Raw genomic sequence first — 23,979 nt, forward strand, 5'->3', positions numbered from 1 at the left:
TATTTTTTAACACTTTTTGCTTGGTAAATCTTTGAGTTACATGAACGCATCAAGTCATTTCATGTAAAGACGCTCAAGTCTAAGTCAAGTCAAATGTAATTAATACTCAAGTCAAAATGGAGGCACAGGTATTTTTATGACGTAACCAAGTAAAGCCTCAAGACTCTATGGCTACGTTCACACTGCAGGTCTTAATGCTCAATTCTGTTTTTTTTTGTGAAATCGGATTTTTTTGCGTGGTCATTCACATTTTCAAATATATGCGACTTGTATGTGATCTCCTGTGTGAACTGAATGCGTTCAACCTAAGTGTCCCGCATGCGCACTGGAGGACGCGATGACGTCACACGTAGCAAGCGTCCTCAGTGTTTGCGGAAATAAACATGGATTATAATGCTGCCGCGCATTTTGGGGTAATTAATTTATTTTCTAACCGGAGCTTTCTCTCCCTTGACTGCTCTCCTCATTGTAGTCCGCTATGGGTGTTGTCTTTCTTTCCGCTTCTGCATAGCAGGACGCAGAATAGTGACGTTTGTCGAGTATCGGTGACGTACAGGTCGGATAAATGCGACCCGGCCGTACAGACACAGGTCACATTTGAAAAGATCAGATACGCATCGGATTCAGAACCACATATCCAAGTGGCCTGGGTCGCATTTGAAAAAATCCGATCTGTGTTGTTCAGACTGTCATAAAAAGATCAGATCCAGGTCGCATATGGGCAAAAAAAATCGGAATGGCGTACCGCGCACGTGACGTCACCGTCTCAAGAGCAACGCCCCTTTTGCCGCTTAGGTTGGACATACAGGAGAGAACGCATACAGGAGAGAACGCACGGATAACCCAGCTATTACAAGCGCAACAGAACCAGCGATATGACCGACTTTACAGCCGTTAAACTTTCCCAAGACGATGTCCCAGGCACACGGTTTACTGGTCGCACTGTTGAAGAACACACCAACCTTCAGCTCAAACGATGGCTTGAGGTTCAAGGGCTTAAAAAGACTGGAAAACTGGCCGAGTTGATGAACGGTAAGCTTTGTTTTTTTTTTCCTGCGCGGCGATCATGGCAGCGTCGGCCGTTTTTTTTTTTGTTGTTGTTTGCAATCACCGTCCAGGAATGGGTATATGTTTAATGTTTGTCTCATTTGAAATGTTTTTGAGTAAGCTATCCTGGTAGCAGGCTATCATGTTAGCACCTGCTACCATGATAGCCTATATGCTGTCATGGTAGCAGGCGCTACTTTATTAACATGTCGGCCACCAAAATAGTCTTACCTGTTCACTACTTGATGTCGCTGGAATTGGGTCAGGATGTTCTTCGGTTGTGCCCTTTCCTCCGACAAAATGCTTGCTACATATGTACTTGAATTTGGTAACTTTTTCCGGGTTGAACTGTTGTGTAGGCCGACCGCCCCGGTCCCAGCGCACACATTTCTCCTTGGCAGTCTTGAAGAAAACATCCTTCATATACGGCCGATCAGCGTAACTCGAGTCGCTGTTGCACGTTCCATAGCAACAATGTTTAAAAACCATGGTCTTAGATTTGGAAAAAGCAGTCGTTTACCGAGTAAAACCTAGGCTAACGCACGTCTCTTTTACAGCAAAACAGCGGCGGGTTTCCGGAGTTTGCCCCACTGCGTACCACGTGATGTGACGTCATCGTGACGTTGTGTTTCTAAAAATAGCTCGCGCGCGGTACCCCATTGGGTCACTTCAGGCTACAGTGTGAACGTAGCCTAAATCTGTGACTCGAGTCTGACTTGAGTCATCAAGTCAAATTCCACAGCGGTTGAATTTATCAATAGTAAACCATCAGTGAGGCGCTTCACAGCTCTGCACATGCCCCTAAACACACCATCTTTGTTATAAAACATGGTTTAGCAGCATCATGCAGTGGGAGAGGAAAGCTAGTCAGAGTTAATGGAAAGCTGGAAGGAGCTAAACACTGGAGTAAAACGTTTTCCTGTGAAGAAAGCTTTTAAAAGAGGAAATGACTTGAGATGGCACAGAACATGCAGCCAGAGCAACAATGGAATGGTTGAGATCAGAGCATATTTATGTTAGAACGGCCTAGTCAAAGTCCAGACCTACTTCCAATTGAGAATCTGTGACATGACTTGAAAATTGATGCTCACAGATGCTCTCTGTCCAGTTTCACTGAGCTTAAGCTATCTGGCAAAGACGTCAAAAGCTGGTAGAAACACTAGGGTGACCATATTTTCATTTGGGAAAACCAGGACACCTCGGAGCGGGGGGGGGGTGGGGGGGTGTTGTAAGGACGAACGCGGCCGAGCGGGGGGGGGGGGGGGGGGGGGGGGGGTTGTAAGGCAAACGCGGCAGAGCGGGGGGGGGGAGACAAGCGCGGCCGACGAGCGCGAGGGAGGACTATATCTTCTGATTAATAACAGGGCTGCCCACACTGACGCGGCTCAAGGATTACGTCACACGCAGCGTGACGTACCAATGAAGGTAATTTAAAAAACAGGACATTTCCTCACTTTATAAAAAAAAACCGGGACGCCCGGGACAGGACGTGAAATACGGACATGTCCCGGGAAATACGGACGTTTGGTCACCCTAAGAAACACGCCCAATAGACTGCTAGTTGTGAAGAAAGGTTACTGCAGATTATTAATTGACCGGCTCTAAAAACACGCGCTTGCGACGCTTCAGAGATTTTTATTGATTTTTTTTTAAACCTTTTATTTTGAAAACCATGCATCCTCTTCCTTTCACTTCATACTTTTACAAAACATCATGGTGGTCTATCACCCAAAATCTCTGTAAAACACATTTATGTGGTTGTAATGTTGCAAAGTGTGCAGCGGTTCAAGGGGTATGATTATACTTTGCAATCCACATTAACAGGCATGAAAAGCACATTGGGCCACAAGCTATTTGCTTTGCAGGAGCTTTTACTGGAATGACAAACAGATCATATAAACATGTATAATTCAGTTGCGAGATCCCAGTGCATCTCAGTTAGTTTGTGTCAAATCCAATTTATTTATTTTTTATCTTGAATCGAACATAAAGAAAGCTGCACCTGAAGTCTTTTCTGGGACTCCTCAGTGGCTTTACTCAGACATGCGACGGAAATAAACAGAGCCAAGTCGTTGAGAGGGATTGTTAAAGCAGAAGTTACAACAGATTTACCGACATTTGTATGAGGAAGGCCAAACTGTGGGAAGTAATGCGAGCCGCGGCGCTCAAAGCGCTCATTGTTCATTGCGTGTCCTGTCTCCTCTGTTTCTCTGCTCGTATGGATTTACATTGACGGTAAACTATGCTCTTCTGTTTTGTGAAGTAACATTTAACTAATTATTCAAAAAAGCAGAATACACATAATAAACAGAGAAGGGGAATGAAAATGTTATACAGCAAGTTCAACTGTTTGTTTTCTTTTCTGTTGCAGGGAACGCACTTATTTTGCCCTTTTGATAGCATAATCCCCGTTTTGATCATTTCTTGAGATAATCTGTCAGTTTTTATGTTAGAGAACAAGGTGGACACTAAATGCAACCACATGTTGTTCATACTGAGCCCGGTTCTGCCGGAGGTTTTTCCTTCCCGTTAATGGGTGGTTTTTCTTCCCACTGTCGCTTCATGCTTGCTCAGTATGAGGGATTGCAGCAAAGCCATGGACAATGCAGACGACTCTCCCTGTAGCTCTACGCTTCCCCAGGAGTGAATGCTGCTTGTCGTGACTTTGATGCAATCAACTGGTTTCCTTATATAGGACATTTTTGACCAATCTGTATAATCTGACCAAATCTGTATAATATGATTGAACTTGACTTTGTAAAGTGCCTTGAGATGACATGTTTCATGATTTGGCGCTATATAAATAAATTGAATGTGAGATAAAACTTTTTCTTTTCTGCAGTTTCAAGCAAGAATTATATATATAAAAAAGATTCTGACTCACCAGAAGTTTGAGTCCATCAATTTTTAATCTGGTCACAGTTGCAGCACAGTCTTGCATGTTATTCTGATGGTAATCACAAAGAATCTAACTCAGTAACAGTTTCTCTCAGTCACCTGAGCAACAACATGAACCCCCGAACATCTAAGTGCTGAGGAAAACAGGTCCACGCCATCAGCTTCTTGCATCGGATTAAAAAATATTTTTTCTACCCACCTTGCACATAAACAGGGCCACTTTCACCTGGTCCCACCCTTCACACTCCTCTCTGGACGGCAGGTTCATGTCTGTCGCCGCAGGGAACCTCTGGACTGCAGCCCGCTTCTGTAAGTTGTGGTTCCTGACGGAGTTTCCACGCACCGACGGTCCAGCGCAGCTTCGGCTCGGAGGAGTATTCACACTGAGGTCACCTTAGACTGAAGATGCACTTCATCCTTCGTTATACATAAACATGGAATGTGCTGGAAGTGTAACTAAACACAAATAAACATTTCCTCATTGACTGTCTTACGGCATCGACAAAAGGGAAGCTGGAACTTCCTGAAAAAAGTGTCTATATTAAAACTGAAAGAAACCAAATATGTCACAATACTGGAGATACTGTATGTTTTCCCATCTCAGGTCAGGGTTGATTCACTGTTAGGCAAATAAATGTACAATGTATAGATTTTTTAATTTTATTTTAAGGTTAAATATAAAACGTCAACTCCTACACTGAACACATACCTCAGATTTGAAAGTTTAATATAACACAGTTTAATATAGCCACTCTCTCTTATAATAACTTTGAAAAGACACGTTCAGTTACACTTTGATGTACTTTTATCTAACACATGTGTTGCCATTGTGTTTAATGAAATACTGTACAAAGTTCAAAGAACAGAAATAGTGTTCAAAAAATTTCCTAAAGCCAATCCACAAGTGAGCTCTTAAAATAGTGGGATTTCTGATAAAGTTTCAACAGGTGGGGAATGAAATGCCTACTGACATGTTTTAGTTAGTTTTCCCACATTCTTTCTGACATCTCTGTCAACATCCGTGTAGCTGAAGCAGCGGAAAACCGTTTGAGGTCTTGTGGTGAACGGATTGCTGTGGTCACCCCACATTTTGCCTTTTCATAGTAGAAAAATTATGTTGACAGGGTATTTTACAGGAGCCATACTGGAATCAAGTATAAATAGCAAAGTCTTCCTAAAGATGTCTGAAAAACAGAACAAATAAAATCAAACCCGATTTCACAAAGATTCTTAAAAACAGGAACAAAAAAACAAGCTTAACCAGCCTGACATTAAGCAATTCCTCATTTACTGTCCCGTGTCCTTTAAGACAAAATATGACTGACATATTAACACCTCAAAATTTATAACATTGAAATCTCACAAGATTATTGTACTTTACCGTGTGAAGTTGTCAAACCACCACTTCATGTCTGTTGTTATTTTGCAACGCACATCGGCATGTCTAAAGATGCATTTCACGTAGGTTTAAAGATGAAGAAATTAACCACATTTGATTGATCATGGGCCCCTATTTTCTTAGTGCATGCACATTTTGATGGCTGTGTGTGAAATATTTAACCAATTTCATTTAACCGATTTCTGGTTACAAATGAGAGATGCTTAACATGCTACATTCTCCTTTTACTCTGCATTTTTTTTTACTCATAATCCTTTAAGCTTGGTAAATCATTGGCTGTCAAAATAACCCAAATTGTAATATTAGATATTACTATCAATTATTGCAAAGAAGATGCCAGTTACAATTAACTATCGTTTGTCTCAGTATGAGGATACCTCCATTTTTTTTTTTTTACTTTTAATCACATTGATATTAAGATTATTACAAAGTACTGCTTTATTAAAGCTGCAGTAGGTAACTTGTATAAATGTATTTTTTAACATATTTTTTAAAACTATCTCTATGTATTCACAGTAAAATCTGAGACTGATAATCTGTGAAAAATAATCAAGCTCCTCTGGCTCCTCCCAATGGTCCTGCTGTTATTTGCTGCAATACATCGCTCCCGGTCAGAAACAACCAATCAGAACCAGTCTTGTGTACGTGCTGCTCACACCCCCTCCCCTCATCATTCAAGCTCAAGATTGCCGGTGGGCTGCAGCTGTGTGGAGAAATGGCGAAGAAACAACCTTTTTATACAGAAAAACTGCCAATTTCTTGGTTGGCACCTTTTTAGAAAACAAAGACAGGTAAACATTGGCGAGGCACAGCAGACTCAGGTTGTGGGGGATGAGCTGTAGAAGGAGCGGTCTAGCACTGCAGAGAGCAAAGGGGAGGGACCAGTAAGGTGTTCTCGTTCAAATTTTAAGGCCGAGTCCACCGTTGTCTCAAACTCCACACTGCAGCTTTAACTGCCAAAGAAATAAACCATATACAAAAATAGATAAGGAATAGTTAAATAAATGAGTCTAAAATGGTATTCTCATAAGTACAAAGAGGAAGTAGGAATTAACTGCTGGGTATAAAATAGGGTTCTATGCCAGGAAATGCCAAAACTGAGCCTGATCCAGCTAAAGCAAATATAGAGTATCCCCTCAGAAAAGACCTTCACTATATGAAATAAAACGACTTGACTATGAATGAGTGAAAATTGGAAGTAATAAAAATTTAAAAAAAACATTTAGAAATCCTGGAGAAATGTTGGTTAAGACTGTGTAAAAATGTCATAATAGTGTTATTAAAATAATGTTGTTTTCCAGGACTTTTTCTTTGCCTTTCCTGCTTCCTGCACTTGTCTTACCCGTTTGAACACAAATGGTGTTGCCTTCAATGTTGCTACATCTGGCACACGGCGCTCACTGCAGTTCTCATTCTAAATAGAGAAAATCTTCCAGTATTTAGCAAGTGGTAGCCAAATAATAATCTAGAGGAAGTACATTCCTTAAATATAACTGCATCTACAGTTTCACCATGTGAGCATTACTTTTAGCCAAATTTTTTTACTTTTTGTTGTAGGATTTGAAATAAGTTATCCATTGAATGGTTGTGATCAACCATACACAAGCTAATGCAAAATTAAACGTGCTCATTGGCTCAAGTACACTTCCTGTTTGGCACTGCATTGATTATCTACATGGAAAGATATAAAAAGGAGCGAAGGTGGATGTACTTGACGGACAGAAGTGTTGCCAGACAAAGTTTGCAAGGGCAGAATTGCCACATATAAGTGGCAGTTATGTTTTATTCAATAAACCATAACTGTGACATATTCTTGGTAAGAGGATCTCAAGATATTTACAAGACAGCCTCAAATGACCAAAATCACAAACATGCTGCAGCAAGAGTTCTCAAATAAAAAAAAGAAGAGAAATCTCTCCTATTTTAGCTTCCCTTCATTGGCTCCCTATTAAATCCTCAATAGATTTCAAAATTCACATATAAAGCCCTTAATAATCAAACTCCATCATATATCAGAGCTCTGATTACCTCGTATGTTCCTAACAGAAGCACTTCGCTCTCAGACTGCAGGTCTGCTGGTGGTTCCTAGAGTCTCTAAAAGTAGAATGGGAGGCAGATCCTTTAGCTATCAGGCTCCTCTCCTGTGGAACCAACTCCCAGTTTTGGTCTGCGAGGCAGACACCCTGTCTACTTTTAAGACCAATCTTAAAACTTTCCTTTTTGACAAAGCTTATAGTTAGAGTGGCTCATGTTACCCTGAGCTATCTCTGTAGTGATGCTGCTCATTCTGCTACATTCCCCTTTTAAACTGTTATTTAAGCTTTAAACTTCATGTTCTCTTTTTTTTTTCCTCTCCATAGTAGCTACATCTGCCCTTTCGTTCTGTTTAGCTGTGACCGCGTCTTTAATGCAGGGAGGTACTGCTGCCAACAACAGGAGTTTTCCTTTCCATTGCTACATGTGTGGTTGACATGAGGGATTGCTGTGAAGTCAGGGACCCAATGCAAGCGACTGTACACTGTAGCTACATGCCCATCCAGGAGGAGTGAATGCTGGAATGACTCGATGCAATCTGCTGGGTTTCCCTGGATAGAAACCTTTTTAACCAATCTATCTGGATGATTTGATAGAAGTGATTTTGTAAAGTGTCTTGAGATGACACATATTGTGAATAAATATACCAAATTGAAATTAATTGTAATACCATCAGATCAAATAGTCTGATGTATGGCCATTTACAGTCCAAATCCCCATTTTCAGTTCATATTCAGCTGATCGATCAAATTTAGTTGACCCTAAAATGCAAATTGGCAATAACATTCCCCAAGGAAGCCCATCTGAACGCACTGTTTTATTGGTTAATGCTATAATCCATCCAGTCATCTGGAGAAACAGGTGTGAGGAACCTCTTTTTCTTTTCTAGCAGAACCAGCCTCAGTGTAAACCCCCATAGGCCATGACTATGGGTGTTTACACTCAGGGTTTAGAGAACAAAAACCCATAGAAAGCACTGAGCCATGAGGACTTTCCATGAGAAGGAACACCAACTGGGGTACAAAAAATTAATGTTAGGGATAGTCCTATTATTTGCATTGTCCAGGAAAGCCAAAAAATGGTCACTGGACCATTTATACTTAGTTTGGGAAAGAACAACAGAGCAGGATCACAAAGTTAATGGCAGCAGTAACTCCTTTGATGACGCCATCCAGGAAAACATGCAGGTACAGAGGATCACTGAACAGGGAGTAACCTTATATGGTACGGCACACAAAGGGAGTACACAAAGTCAACAGCAGCAACAGCTCCAACAGTGACTTCACTGAACACCTTGGCCAGGAGTACTTTCTATTGGAAAGAAAAACAAAGAGTACACAAAATTAATGGCAGCAACAGCTTTGAGGTGTACATAGCCTCAAAGCCATTATGCAAGAGAAATGCTGATGTGAGCAGAATTTCCTTTGGGGAAAGCATTGTTGTACCCACACTTTATCTTAGAGATTATCTCACAGAATCAGACATTACTGTAACAATAGAACCTTAGGGCTTGAAAACCTAAAACGGAAAAATATGAGTGAAAATCAGTCTTTTTTTATTTGTTCTTGAAGCAGACATGCCACTTTAACAAGACTTTTCTAAAACAACAAGAGGCTTCAGTTATATTCACTAAACTAGGAGGGCACAAGCTTACAGACCTATTCAATACAATAGAATACCATTGAAAACCTTATTTGTTTCAGTAACTCAATTAATCCAGCAAGACACATATAGATTAATTACTTATAGAGAGACTACATTTTCAAACCTTTCTTTCTGTTAGTTATGATGATTTTCCTCTTATGGCTGATGAAAACAAAACATTTAAGATTACATTATTACATTAGAGCAATGAAATCATCTTTAATACAAAAACATGCTTACTGCACACTGAAATGCATGTTTATCACCTACATGAAGGTTGTTACTTTCTAATGGTAGTTTTAATCTGACAAACAATATAATACGATACAATATGGCATACAGTAGCTTTATTTTCAGAACAAGTCTGAAATTTGTCTTGCATCACAGCAGTGTTGTAAACAGACATATTTACAGAAAGAATTAAAAGTACACATTGCAGGACGAGCAGATGATGGCAACTCACACTGATACATGTACATGTTCAATTTCAGGATTGGTAGACGTACCGAAGCATTTTACAGTTTAATCTTATTAAACAGTGGAACCCTGTACCTCCGACCTGATGGTAACGGCCTCAATTGGCACAAAGGAGAGAAGTTGTATATTGTATTTTATTGAATATGACTGGACATGGATGGTGAGATTGCATCTTTAATCGCAACATAAAGCTCATCAGGAAGATGTTTTCCAATTTTGTGAGCAACAGTTAGGTATAGCAACAACACGCCTGTTTTCACAAGTCTTTGGTAAATGATGGAAAGAACATTTGAATGTAAATGTCATCTGAGTACTTTTCTCTTTAGAAAAAAATGCACATGTTGTTGTAAAAAGACTAATTGTAGACCAATTTATAGTTGTGTTTACTGGTGTAACAGATTAACATTTTGACAGTTGAACCGCGGTGTGGATTAAAATTGGTTTACAACAGCTTTTAACTCTCTCTGTGTGGTGCTGGTTGATTAGGTCTGTAAGCTAATGCTCTAAGACAACTGTCTCAAACTCAAACGCTCGAGGGCCGGTGTCCTGGGACTTTTAGATGTGTCCCTCGCCCTACACACCTGAATCAAATTCCCCACATTGGAGTCACATGTGGGGACTGAAAGATGAGACCACTGCTCCATGATAACATCTCTCCTAACTTCACCCTCCTCATTGGATATATCATATTTATATTTTAAACTCTTCACTATATGAACTCACATGTGAGCAGACCACAGACCTTGCTATTACTACTTTTGTCTAGGGCGGACATTCTATTCAGCACAGATGCCATGTTTGCGGTTGTCAGTGCTCGTCAGCTGTTGTATCCTTTGTGCTTCATCTCCTCTCATTACAGGGTGTGACTGGCAGGTGTGACCACAGCTGGAGCTTGTTTGGACCAATTAGGAGGATCATAGAGAGGAGTGAGTTCCCTAGGATAGACGGCAGATACTTCTCACTCTGTAGCCTCTTGAATCTGCCTTCTGGGTCACACCGTGGTCCTTCCAATCTCTCACTTCGTCCCACTGGCAGAAAGTGTGGGAAATGATGGAGGCTAAAACGTCTGTCAGTGCCGTTGTGTTTTAAATCATTGAACTCCCACTACAGTAAAGTGTTTCTGCGAGTTTGAAATTTATTTTCATCTTGTTCACAATTAGATCAAAGAAGAACCTGGAAAATAGACAAAGGCAACTTGAATTTCATTTACCAACAAATAACAAGATTATTCAACCCCTTGGTCCTTAGTACTTAGTTGAACACCCGTTGGCAATAATAACGTCCTTCAGACATAAAACAGAGCTTGACACAAGTTTCTTGCAGCAATTTACAGGTATCCTCGTCCATTCCTCATTGGCAAAGGCCTCCAGTTCATTGACATTGTTAGGCTTAAAGATTTTCTGTGGGATTTAAGTCAGGAGATTGCGATGGCCACTCCAGATTCTACCAGCCTTTTGTCTGCAACCAAGCTGTGGTAGATTTGGAGGTATGTTTGAGGTCATTGTCCTGTTAGAAGGTCCAACGCCTCCCAGGCTTCAGCTGCGTCACTGACTGCATGACATTTACACCAATATCTCCTGGTACTTATTTGAATTCATGATACTTTGCACACGTTGGAGATTCCCTGTACCTGCAGAAGTGAAACAGCCTCTGAGCATGACTGACCCTCCGCCATACTTGACAGTAGGCAAGTGGTTCTTTTCCTTATAGGCCTCATTATTCCTCCTCCAGACATATTGTTGATCCAGTGGCTCAAAAGGGTTCCAACTTGGTCTCGTCGCTCCAGAAAACAGTCGATATACTGGAGTCGACTGTTCTTGTGCTTTGGATTCAGCTGGGTGGTATGCCTCGGAGTCCTGGCATGTAGGCCTTCAGCTCTCAGTAAGCGCCTTATTGTCTGGACTGAAACTTGACTATCTCCCTCTGACAAGTCTGTCTCTCTGCCACTGTTCCTCAACTGTAACCCGTGGATTTTTCCCCACCTTTTAACTCAGGCACCGAACAACAATCGTCGTTATACACTTCTGCAAAATTCTCACTCTCTACATTGACTTTAAAGGAGCTATATGTTGTGTTCCCAGCGACAATACGCTAGCACTGTACATCTTGCTCAAGTTTTCCTTTAAGATAGTTAATGTCTCATCCTCAAGATCTGGGAGAAATCTAGCTGCAAAGACATTTGCAAGCTTCGTTCTAACCACTCTTAGGGTGTTTTGCACGCCCGTACCAATAATAGGTGCTGGTCTTTAACGCTCGGGTTTAATATGGAGCTTTAACAGAGCAGGATGGTTCTCATCTCTTGTACGTTGCCTGTTTGTTACGACCAAGTTCCAATTTATAGGATTAGCCGCAGGATAGTTCGGCTTATCACTCACTGGGACAGCCTCCCCAGTAATCCTGAAACAACCTGCATTGGTCCCATTCATGCTCAGGGCCACATTATCAGCGGTAAAGTTACTGCAGTCTGTAGGAGCGGAGGAGTCTACATGTGCTGTCCCTTCTCCTGAGGTGTCAACAGCTGATGCCATATCACTGGCGTTGGAAATTCCCAGAGTAGACACGTAGGTGTTGTTCGATCCTCCACTGCAGGACGCCAAATGTCGCTCCATTACCGCAACATTAGCAGTAACCTCACGCAACCTCTCCTCGGCATCTAGAGAGACATCTAGGCTGTTTAAGCTCATCCAGGAAGTGGGAAACAATGTGTGGTATATTTCCCCTGCACTCGTTCAGAACCTTTAAATAATGGCATCCACACCTTCCTGGTTTCCTTCAAAGGCCACATACCGCTGCATGGAGTTGGGACCCAGCTTGATTTGATCCATTCAAAGTCAAATGTGTTTGATGCAAGCAGTACAAGTTTGTCCTAGCACATAGTCTAAATCAAGTTTAGAAACTCATCTTCTACTACAACCTTTCTATCAGCATTCTTGTAGGTCTGCGGTTTTGTTCAAGGGCGACTGGAGTGAAGACCTCCAGTGCCTAGATCCTCACCGTTTGCCAACTATCCTCCCATGATGGTTCCTTCAGTTCCTTCTCTTCCAGCTTCCATTGTCTGAGACATAAATAATCTTGTCAACGAGGTAATCACAAAAAAACACGTGTTGTGTTGTTAAAATTTAACTGTTGAAATTCAGGTTGCATTTGTCTATTTTAGAGGTTCATCTTTGATCTAATTGTGAACAAGATGAAGATAAATTTGATAAATGAAGATAAACTCACTGTAACACCAAATATGAGCCTATACCGCATCAGGATCCACACTGCACACGTCCAACCTTCCTACCTCAACATCTGTGCATACGCTCGCCCCCTCTCCTGGGTCCTCGCCATCTACATTGACAAGCAAGCCACCGTCTGAACACAGAAGCTCACCATTAACTCCAATTGTCCATTCCTGCAAATAACTACCCTGTCCACCCCAGTGCCATCCTCGAGCCTGGGAGAAACATCAAAATATGTGGTGACCTCACCATCTGTTGTTTCCTGCCTCAGGCGACATTTTACAGCTGTCTTGGGCTAGCTCCTCTTCTTTTTAGTTTCTAGTTATTTTTTTTTTACATGTTTATTAAGTTCAATATATCAGTCATATCAATGCTGCGCAGGTTCATAGAATTAAACATTAAAATACAAATCAAGCGATGGAATACAACATCTATCGTAAAGCTGATGGAATAAGAGAAATGAAAACAATAAAAAGATTTCAGATATGGAAATATAACCGTAATGAGGTACAAGCCTGTTCAGTTATCAGTTCCTAACTACCTAAAAACCTTTAAAGGTTCCTTTAAATGTTACTTTCAAACATTCACTATATTGTAATGGCCCTACTTGTCACCATTGTGTGTATGAAACTGATCTATTTTTGACATGACTTAGCTTTTATAGGTCAAATAACCAAAATTACACGTATGTACAACAAAGTGGGGAACTGGTGCCGATTGAATTTAATGTCACCTTCTCAAAGTTTTGTTGAATGTGTGGTTTTGTTTTACTCTTCATGTTCCCGTGAGCTTTTTCCACTTTTTGTTGTCTGATCTTTGTCTTGTCTTTTTCTTCCCAAGTGATAGTTTTGTTCTCACTATGTCAGCCTGATGTTTTAGTTGTCTCTCTTCTTAAAATTCTTGCCTTGGTATGCCAATTTTTAAGATTTTTTGATGTTTTAGAATAGTTTATTTTTGTTTCCCACCGGCTTTGAGAGCCTTTCTTGCTTTTGAGTACTCTTCTTTGTAAAAAAAAAAACAAAAACAAAATCTCTTTATGCCCAAAAGTTGTTGCGCCAAAACCTCTGTATTAGTAATAATGATCAAATACAAAAACAAAACAAAGGAAATGCACTCAAGCTGACCTCTTTCCCCAGAGGAACAGCAACTTACTTTCCATTAGAGACGATTAGTTTTTTGTTATGCGTCACAAAGAAGTTGAGAAAATGTAAAATTTTAAATATTACAGAACTGGAAGTTCTTATTCGTTTAATGCCAAGCTTCACTGGTTTCTTGTTGCAACGTTCCTCTGACAGAATGTTCAAACACTGGATGCAAATATGTCTGTCCTATTACTACTACCGTCTTCCTGTCCATCTATATGCAGTTGAAATAAGAAATTTACACACACTGTGTAAAATCCTTTCTGTTTACCAATAAAGTTTTTTGTTTCTTCAAAATAAGATGTTAAAATGCACAAAGATTACTAAGTGAAGATACCATGATTATCTAAGCTTCTCATAGGTTAGTCTACAAGTATAGTATCTTAGCTGATTTCTTTAGATTTTTCCATGATGTCACACAAGTAAGCAGAGTGTTTGAGGTGTACTAATTAATACATCAACAAGAGTGCAATAATTAAGTTAAGGGATTAGCCATTTACGTCCCCGACGTCACCTCCTAATAGTCCCAAACCGACGTCTTCATAAAAATCAATATTCAGGGAAAACATCTGCAGTTATATGCATTTTGATGACATCTCTAGCTAAAAGTATGCATAATATATTTATAATCTTCGTCCAGGTAAGGTAGACAGTCTTAATGTTGTTTCTTATATACCAGGATCTCGGTGAAAATCGGTGACGTAGAACGCTGCATCTGTAGCAACCATGATAGTAATGTAATCGCCTCACGTCCTTCTGAGAACGCACTAAAATATTTAGCAAAACTAATAAATAAAAGATCATCTACCTTCCCTGAACGAATATTATGAAAATAACATGCATATGTCTTGCTAGAAATGTCATTAACATGCATATAAACGCTGTTGTTTTGCTTAAATATTTACTTACAACGGCAGCCATGTTCTTTTTACTCTGGGGGAGCCTTATAGTCACATGACCTTGTCCCAAGCCAATGTAAATGAATAGGCCAACTAAAAAGTAAGACTGAAATGTATTGAGGAGCCAAATTGTGCCAGTACTACGTTTTCCCCGGTGGACCAATGTGGATAATACGCGTTTTTCAGTGAGATTGAGTTGACCAAGGAAATATATCAAAACTACAGAATATAAAGAAAATCAAAAACATATAAATACAAAAAAAAAAACTCTCAAAATTTCTCTCTCCTGCTATTCTGACATTTAGCAAATACAAGTTATTTTGGTTACCCTGGGTGATCCAAAATAGGAGATATTCTGCCCAATTTAAGGTTAGAAAGTGGAAAAAAGTCAGTTTGTCACTTGATGCATAGTGTATGTAAATCTCTGGTTTTCAACGCAGGAACAACGTTTTTTTTTAACAGTGAATAAAGTTTAATTAAATATCCAGTTTTGAACCAGTTTTGTTTCTTTTTTAATTGAGCATACTTAACACCCGGGTGTTTTGTAGATTTAACCCTTGCCCAGTGAAACTACCATGCTGTTACGACCCCAAAGGTCTAGGGGTACAGGGGAGGTAACATAAAAAGCCAACACTAAAGAGTATGAGAAAAAATGTAACAATTTATTGATAAGTTGGCTATAGAAACAATATGTACACTACCAAAAAGGACAGGACATGATCTAATGACAAAAGAAACCCAAAGATGACTTAAGGCCACAAGAACTAAGGTGTTGATGCTGGAAACAGCATCAACACTAAACAAACCACAAGACAAAACCAAAACATCAAACTAGTAACACAACCAGGAATTGACAGGCTAAAACCGAGTGCCACGGCAAATTGCCAGACGAGTGACACAGCCTTCAATACACAGGTTAACAAAGTGTCACAGAAAACAGGGGACGAGTAACACAACCAGGAATTGAGAGGCTAAAACCGAGTGCCACGGCAAATTGCCAGACGAGTGACACAGCCTTCAATGGTCAGGTTAAACGAGTGTTACAGTAAAACAAAAACACATCACAACAAACAAAACACAACACAACCGGCAGTGTGGCAAGCTGCTCTAAAACACAGCTGCCCTGATTGCATGGGAGAACTGAGTTTAAATAAGGAGTGCTCCACACGGATTGGTGAGGCAATCAGGCGAGTGTCCAATCCAGAATGAGGATGATGACAGAAGGAAGTGGCTGAAGGTGAACTAGGAGGAGGGAACTTCAGGAGGGCTGCAAGTTTCCACAGTGGCACCAGCTGGCAGGAAGATGCAACTACACCTGCAAACATTAGAAGGAAAAACAAAACAGACAAAAAGGCCACTGGCCGTAACACCTCCCTTCCTAAAATTCAAACCAAAAGGTTTGGATACAACACAGTCAAACAAGCTCTTGGTGAGCGGCGTCGACAGAGCCATTTTACACTGCACAAATTGGGACCAAACATCAAATGGCCACTGAAAAGCTTGCGCTATTTGAGTGTTGGGAGGTACCTGGAACCTTAGTGCTTCGAGATCCAACTGATGAAGCCTCACAACCTTCTCTGCTTCCACCCTTTTCACTTCAATTCAGAAGTGTTTGAGCTGGGCGTTCTCCTCAGCCTCCAATTACACGGGCCAAACAAACCAGACAAGCATCAAGCTTTGAACTAGCAGTTTCAGTTGACACTGATTTTGAACCGGGAAGGTGTGACAGGAGTCTTAAACCTACCAACCATCTCATGATCAACCTCTAGTGTCTTCCACTGTGGTTCTCTAGCAACCGTATGAGAGGGGCCAGGCGAGGATAATGCTGCAGGAAGCACGTCAGCTGGCAGATCTGCTTAGAAGGCAAGAATCAGGTTTAACTCAACCAACTCACAAGCAATCAGATCCCTCAATTCCTTAATATTTTGTTTTAAATAAGAAATTGGGTCGTTAGCAATCTGAGTCAAGTTAGCTTTATGGCAACTAGTAAGTTGCTGAAGAGAGGGGTTTCCCAAAAACTGAGCCATGTTAAATTGAGCCATCTTAAAGCAATAGCGCAAACTTCACAGGTGCACCTTTAACAGAAACAACTTAAATTGCAGTCAAAGGATTGTTGTAATTCAACTCCCGGACGAGCCCCCACTTACGTTACGACCCCAAAGGTCTAGGGGTACAGGGGAGGTAACATAAAAAGCCAACACTAAAGAGTATGAGAAAAAATGTAACAATTTATTGATAAGTTGGCTATAGAAACAATATGTACACTACCAAAAAGGACAGGACATGATCTAATGACAAAAGAAACCCAAAGATGACTTAAGGCCACAAGAACTAAGGTGTTGATGCTGGAAACAGCATCAACACTAAACAAACCACAAGACAAAACCAAAACATCAAACTAGTAACACAACCAGGAATTGAGAGGCTAAAACCGAGTGCCACGGCAAATTGCCAGACGAGTGACACAGCCTTCAATAGTCAGGTTAAACGAGTGTTACAGTAAAACAAAAACACATCACAACAAACAAAACACAACACAACCGGCAGTGTGGCAAGCTGCTCTAAAACACAGCTGCCCTGATTGCTTCTTCTTCTTTTCTATTATGGCGGGTCGCAATCAACTTTAAGGTGCATACCGCCACCTACTGTACACGAGTGTGTAGCAACTGTATTCTACATCAGTCATATTCTATTTTTTAATTTTGTGTTATGAAGAAAAATAAATAACGCTTTTCTTATCATACAAATATCCATTATATTTCCATCATTTCCCAATATTCCTTTCAAACTCCATTCTTGATCTGTCTTTCCAACTATTCTTCTCAATTTCTCCCTTTCACGTTCATATGTTTTACAGTTCAATAGTATATGTTCTACATTTTCTTTCTCTCCACATTTTTCGCATTTATCATTATTTTTCTTCCCTATTAAATATAAAGTATCATTTAAATATGTGTGCCCTACTCTCAATCTACTCATTATTATTTCTTCCCTTCTATTTCTCTCCTTAACATTTCTACTAAATATTGACTTCTGTATTTTATATAATTTCCTTCCTTTCTTATCTTCATTCCATCTTTTTTGCCATATTTCCATTTCTTTATTCTTAATAATTGATTTCCCTTCCCCTTTGCCAATAGGTATTTTAATCGTTATTGCCTGATCTAAAGCCCTTTTTGCTAATTTATCTGCCCTTTCATTGCCTTTTACACCTTGATGTGCTGGTACCCAACAGAACCAAACATCAATGCCACCTCTGTATAATCTAAATAAGCTATGTTGAATTTCTAGTACTAGATCTTTCCTATTGTTTCCTTCTCCTTGAATACTTTCTATGACTGCTCTGGAATCTGTGCAAATTACTACTCTGTCTGGTCTCACCTCCTCTACCCACTGCAAACTGATGATAATTGCCACCATTTCTGCCGTAAATACAGATAGTTGATCAGATAGTCTTTTAGATATGTCAATTTTAAACTCAGATATATAAATTCCTATTCCCACACATCCTTTTGAATTCTTAGAACCATCTGAATATATTTTAACATAATTATAATATGAGTTTCTTAAGTATATATCGGTTTTTACCCCTATTTCTTTTAAATACCAATCGTTTTTCATTTTAAGTAGTTTTATGTCTACATTTACTGCCGGAAATATCCATGGAGGGCTAACGTTAATTGGATTAAATTGAGCTATTTCTTTATCTTCTAATTCATATATTTTAATCCATTTGTTTATGATCCATCCAAATCCATTACTATGGAACTTTGAATATTCCCAACAATATTTTAATATTGTTGCATTTACATTTTCATCTTTTTTACTTTTTATTTTCATCCAGTATGTCAAAGCTAATTTTATTCTTCTTATTTCTAGTGGAATCTCTCCAGTCTCTACTAGAAGGGCATTAATAGGTGTCGATTTTACTGCTCCTGTACATATACGTAAAGCCCTATTCTGTAAAGTATCTATTTTTTGTAATGTTGTTTTAGCTGCTACTCCATATATAAAACTACCGTAATCTATTGTTGATCTCATGAGAGCCCTATATATGTTTAATAATGACTGTCTATCTGCACCCCAGTTATTTCCAGCCACAGCCTTTAATAGATTTATCACTTTCTTACATTTAGTTTCCAGATTCTTTGTATGCGTTTTCCATGTATATGATTGATCCAACCATATTCCCAGATATTTAAATTCTGCTACCCTTTCCAATGGTTGTTCATATAATGTTATTGTACCTATGTCTATGTTTTTCTTATTTGTAAAAATCATATAACAAGATTTACTTGTTGATAATTTAAAACCCCATTCAAAGGACCATTTTTCTACTTTATTAATCGCTTTCTTAATTTTACCTATAACAAATCTTGTATTCTTTCCTCTCATCCATAAAACTCCATCATCAGCATATAATGCAGATTTTATACATTCTTCTGTTTCAGAAAAGATATCATTTATCATAATATTAAATAGTATTGGGCTAATTGCACTACCTTGTGGAATTCCATTTTCAATATTCAATTCTTTTGAGTAATCATTTCCAATCTTAACTTTTATTTTTCTATCCTTCAAAAAATTTGCTATCCAGTTAAACATTTTCCCTCCTATTCCCATCTGCTTCATTTTTATAAGTAATCCTTCTCTCCATAATGAATCATACGCTTTTTCTATGTCAAAAAATACTACAATCATAATTTCTTTCATTTTTAAAGCTTTCTCTATATCATTACTAACTCTAGTTATTGCGTCCATTGTTGATCTTCCCTTCCTAAATCCGCACTGATTTTCATTGATTAATTTCTTATGATCAAGAATAAATTCTAGTCTATTAATCACTATTTTCTCCATCCACTTACTTAAGTGTGAAGTTAATGCTATTGGTCTATAATTATTTGGATTTGTAGGATCTTTCCCTGGTTTATTAAACGGTAGAATTATTGCTCTCTTCCATCTATTTGGTATTACACCTTCTTTCCATATTTTATTAAACAGTTTTAATATTAATTCTAATGTTACTTCAGGAATCTGTTTAAACATAGCATAGCATAACTGATCTTCCCCAGGAGCTGAATATCCTGTCCCTTTCAATACTGCTTTAATTTCCTTCATAGTTATATTTATGTCTAATGTTGAATTATATGTTTGACTTTTTCCCAAAATATTTTTATGTTTGCTAATTTTTTGATTCATCTGTTGTCTATGAATGTTTGTAAGATGTTCCCCACTATGTACTGCCGCAAATGCTTCCCCCAACAACTCTGCCTTATCTTTATTTAACACTACAACTTCCTGATCTCTGACTAAGGCTGGTATTTTAATACCACTCCTTTCCCCAATCATTTTCCTAAACATTGACCATACATTTTGCAATTTAATTTCAGATCCTATTGAGGAAGTATATTCTCTCCACGTTTTCTTTTTGGCTTCTTTAATAATTTTTCGAGCTACTGCTCTTTTCTTTTTATAATTAATAAGAGTTTCAAGTGTTAAATTTTTCTGCAGTATTTTAAATGCCCTGTTACGATCTTTAATCGCTTTAGTACATTCATCATTCCACCAAGGGACTACTTTTTTCCTTCCTTTTATTATTGTTTTTGGTATACTTGAATTTGCAGCATTTAAAATATGTTTTGTTATCTGGCTTGTACACTCTTCTATGTTACCTTTTAATGTAACCAAATGTCTGCTTTCCTCACACTTTACTTTAAATTTTTTCCAATCAGCTTTATTAAAACACCATCTTGTGATTATGACATCTTCTTGCCTCTTTATATTATCATTAATTATAGTACTTACTGGAAAATGATCACTCCCTATTGTGGATTCCCTGTTGACGTTCCATTCACATGATCCTACCAGACAGTCAGATACTAATGTAATGTCTAGACATGATGTTGTATTTTTATGTACATTAACTCTGGTACCTTTTCCATTGTTAAGACAAACTAGTACCCTTTCATCCATTATTTCTTCTATTATGTTGCCATTTTGATCTGTCTTTTTGCTGCCCCAGAGACTATTATGAGCATTAAAATCACCGCACCATACTTCTCTTCTATGTAATTTCCCAGCCATTTCCTTAAGCTTTTTACAATCAAGATTTTTACATGGATTATAATAGTTTATAATTTTAATATTACCATATTTTCTTACATTAAATATTTCTATAATAATACATTCTAATTCATTATTCATTTGGATTTTCTTATAAGCTATTCCATCTTTAATTAAGGTAGCACATCCTCCTCCATTACAATCACTTCTATCCTGTCTTTCCATGTTATATCCAGGGATCTTAAAATCTAGATTTGGTTTTAACCATGTTTCTTGTATACATATAATATCAGGTATTATTTCTAATTCATAAATATACTTTTTAAATTCTTGTCCATTGGCTATTAAGCTTCGAGCATTCCATTGAAGTATATATAGAACCATTAAAAAGAACACTTGAATCCTAGTCCTGGGTATTTCCTGTAGTTTCAGTGGCACTTAGAATGGTATGTATTTGATCTGCTTGTATTTCTTTCATATCTAAAAATCTTCCAGCTGCTGTAACTATTTCCTTTATTTTATCACTTTTCTTCTTCATTTGCACTGTTACATTAACAATATGGCATATAAATGCTACGAAGTTTTCTTTTTTCACCACCATCGTATCTTCATCCACTCTACATTTATGCAAGCATGCATTTTGGATATTTGGATTTGGAGCCAGTATTTGTCTCTGCCCGTTCTGCACTTGATTTATATTCCAAGCTGAGTTTCTTTGACCTGTTTCTCCCATTCCTCTATTACTGTCTTTCTTTACTCTTTTTAAGGCTTCAGCATATGAAATTCTTTCTGTAATTTTAACTCTTTGAGCTTCCCTAGCTTCCTTTTGTATTTGACATCCACCATAAGCTGCACTATGTTCTCCTCCACAATTACAACATTTGATTTTTGCATCTTTCTCACATTTTCCATATTCATGTGGACCTCCACATCTTGCACACCTGATTTTTCCTTTGCATTCCTTTGCAGTGTGTCCCATTCTTTGACACTTGAAACAGCGGAGGGGTTTAGGGATATACTCTCTAACTCTATAGTTCATGTAACCCAGCTGGATATTTCCAGGCATACTATTTTCAAACTGTAAAATTACTGCCATAGTATCTTTAAGTTCTCCGTCTCTTTTACTTTTAATCCTAGTGGCATCAGTTATTTTCCCTCCTTTGATTTCTGCTTTTACATCTTCCATTGTCATTTCCAGCGGAACTCCTGAAATCACTCCTCTTAGCCTCGCTAACAATCCTGGTATATGAGTTCTAACTCTTTCCCCCATTAGGTTTTTCATTTTCATGATCTTTTGTTGCTGTGATTCGCTGTTAGCATGTATCAGCACTCTTCTGTTGTTCATGATTCTAGCCATTTTTATTTTTCCTATTTCTGCCTCTATTGCTTTAGTCAGTTTTATGGGATGTATAGCTCCCCCCTCTTGCTTGAATTCTACCACAACTTTATATTCTGCTTCTAAATTAACTTGACTGTGTTCATCTGAATTCGCCCTTTCATTTGTTTTTGTTCTTTTGCTAATGTCTGCTCTTGTCTCACTTTCTTCTGACCAACTTCTTGCTCTTTCTTGTCTTTTCTTAATTGTTCTTTTCATTCGTGATGATCTAGAAATCATCCATTCCATCTCATTCCCACTATTTCCTCCTGATGTAGAAGCCATGTAGCTACAGTCAATGTACAGTTTATGCTAACCGCCAAAATTCAAATCCTACCGCCTTGTTTGTTCCGTTCACTCTCGAATTCCTGCTTCCTCCCCTGGGAGTCCTGCCCTGATTGCATGGGAGAACTGAGTTTAAATAAGGAGTGCTCCACACGGATTGGTGAGGCAATCAGGCGAGTGTCCAATCCAGAATGAGGATGATGACAGAAGGAAGTGGCTGAAGGTGAACTAGGAGGAGGGAACTTCAGGAGGGCTGCAAGTTTCCACAGTGGCACCAGCTGGCAGGAAGATGCAACTACACCTGCAAACATTAGAAGGAAAAACAAAACAGACAAAAAGGCCACTGGCCGTAACACATGCGAAGACATGTAAAGTGATATTTTCAGATTTTAAATGTCTTATATTGAACTTTTGAACACAGACCAATTGCACCTACTTATTCAAGGCTTGCAAATTAGTTGCAAATAAATAAAAAGTTCAGCAAATTTTTGTGAAATTGCCTGTGAAATTAAAACACAGGATTTTGTCTGATGTGACGAAGCCTTGGGGAATCAGCAGGTTTCAATGTGTTTTCTACTTGAAAGCAGAACAAAAATAACACAATTCTTTTAGAAGACCAGGATTGAAACTGCAGCCTCTCCCAGAATAATGAGTCCCTCTAGTAAAGATGTGCAGAAAGTTTTAAAACAAAATACGCTTTTATTGGAATAGCAAATTTTCCACAGAAAAACAACAACATATAAATATATATATATATATATATATATATATATATATATATATATATATATATATATATATATATATACATAAAATTCCTACAAATAAAACCCCGACAATGGTTCAGAGTGTCAAAGACCGTCTTAAACAGTAATCCTAGACCCCCTGTTTACCTCTGCCCATATTCGCAAAGAATCCTAAGACTAAAACTAACCTTTAAGGCTGGTTCACATGGCAGTATTTTAAAATAGCCAGATGATTTCCAGAGCCTGAGAGACAGCACACGTGACAATAAAAACATCCTAGATAAAATAGGCTTGCTCGTACAGTGTGTGGTGTCCGGCGAGCCATACACACCACACACAAACAGATTTTGCCCAAGATCATTCAGATGTCAAATGGGAAATCTGGGAAGCCTCTCAAGATCACACGTGAGTTCACAGTAAATCAACATGGATGACCAGGAAGAATAATGGCGATAGTTTGTGGACTAATTTTAAGAGAAAAAACATAACAAAAAGAAAAGACGCTGGTTGTAGAAGCGAAGACAACACGACCGGAGGTCTCTACACTCACTGCACTATGAAATGGTGTCAAGTTTTTAGTTTTTTTCTCTGGGAATCCCTCACCTCACTTTTTGATTGGCTAAGGCCACATTCAACAGGCTGTGTGCTCGTTTGCCTTCGGAGGACACCACACACGCTAGGATACCGGGGCAAGACAATCCAACATGTTGAATATCCTCGATTTGAGGTAGGAGCGGTCCTGATGT

At 38.8% G+C, this 23,979-nt stretch overlaps 1 protein-coding gene and 2 long non-coding RNA genes across 3 annotated transcripts in view; all 3 read right to left on the bottom strand.

Annotated features, from left to right (window-relative positions):
* The window catches only part of blnk (B cell linker), a 60,991-nt gene extending 55,750 nt beyond the window's left edge, over positions 1-5,241 (bottom strand). Inside the window, exons 1-2 of the mRNA XM_021316339.2 lie at positions 4,145-5,241; positions 3,932-3,994 (exon numbers count right to left, since the gene is read on the bottom strand). Coding sequence (XP_021172014.2) covers positions 3,932-3,994; positions 4,145-4,213 — 132 coding nt within the window. The 5' untranslated portion in view covers positions 4,214-5,241. The remainder of the gene's footprint in view (positions 1-3,931; positions 3,995-4,144) is intronic.
* Positions 5,242-15,405: 10,164 nt separating this feature from the next.
* On the bottom strand, positions 15,406-17,335 carry LOC118557210. Its single transcript, XR_004927706.1, has 2 exons — positions 16,509-17,335; positions 15,406-16,399 (listed from the first exon to the last, which is right to left on the bottom strand). It is a non-coding gene; the product is annotated as an uncharacterized LOC118557210 (long non-coding RNA).
* Positions 17,336-20,208: 2,873 nt separating this feature from the next.
* Positions 20,209-22,581, bottom strand: LOC118557211. Its single transcript, XR_004927707.1, has 2 exons — positions 22,540-22,581; positions 20,209-20,625 (listed from the first exon to the last, which is right to left on the bottom strand). It is a non-coding gene; the product is annotated as an uncharacterized LOC118557211 (long non-coding RNA).
* Between the last annotated feature and the right edge of the window lie 1,398 nt (positions 22,582-23,979).

This window comes from Fundulus heteroclitus, chromosome 22, assembly GCF_011125445.2.
Source record: "Fundulus heteroclitus isolate FHET01 chromosome 22, MU-UCD_Fhet_4.1, whole genome shotgun sequence".
NCBI lineage: Eukaryota > Metazoa > Chordata > Actinopteri > Cyprinodontiformes > Fundulidae > Fundulus > Fundulus heteroclitus.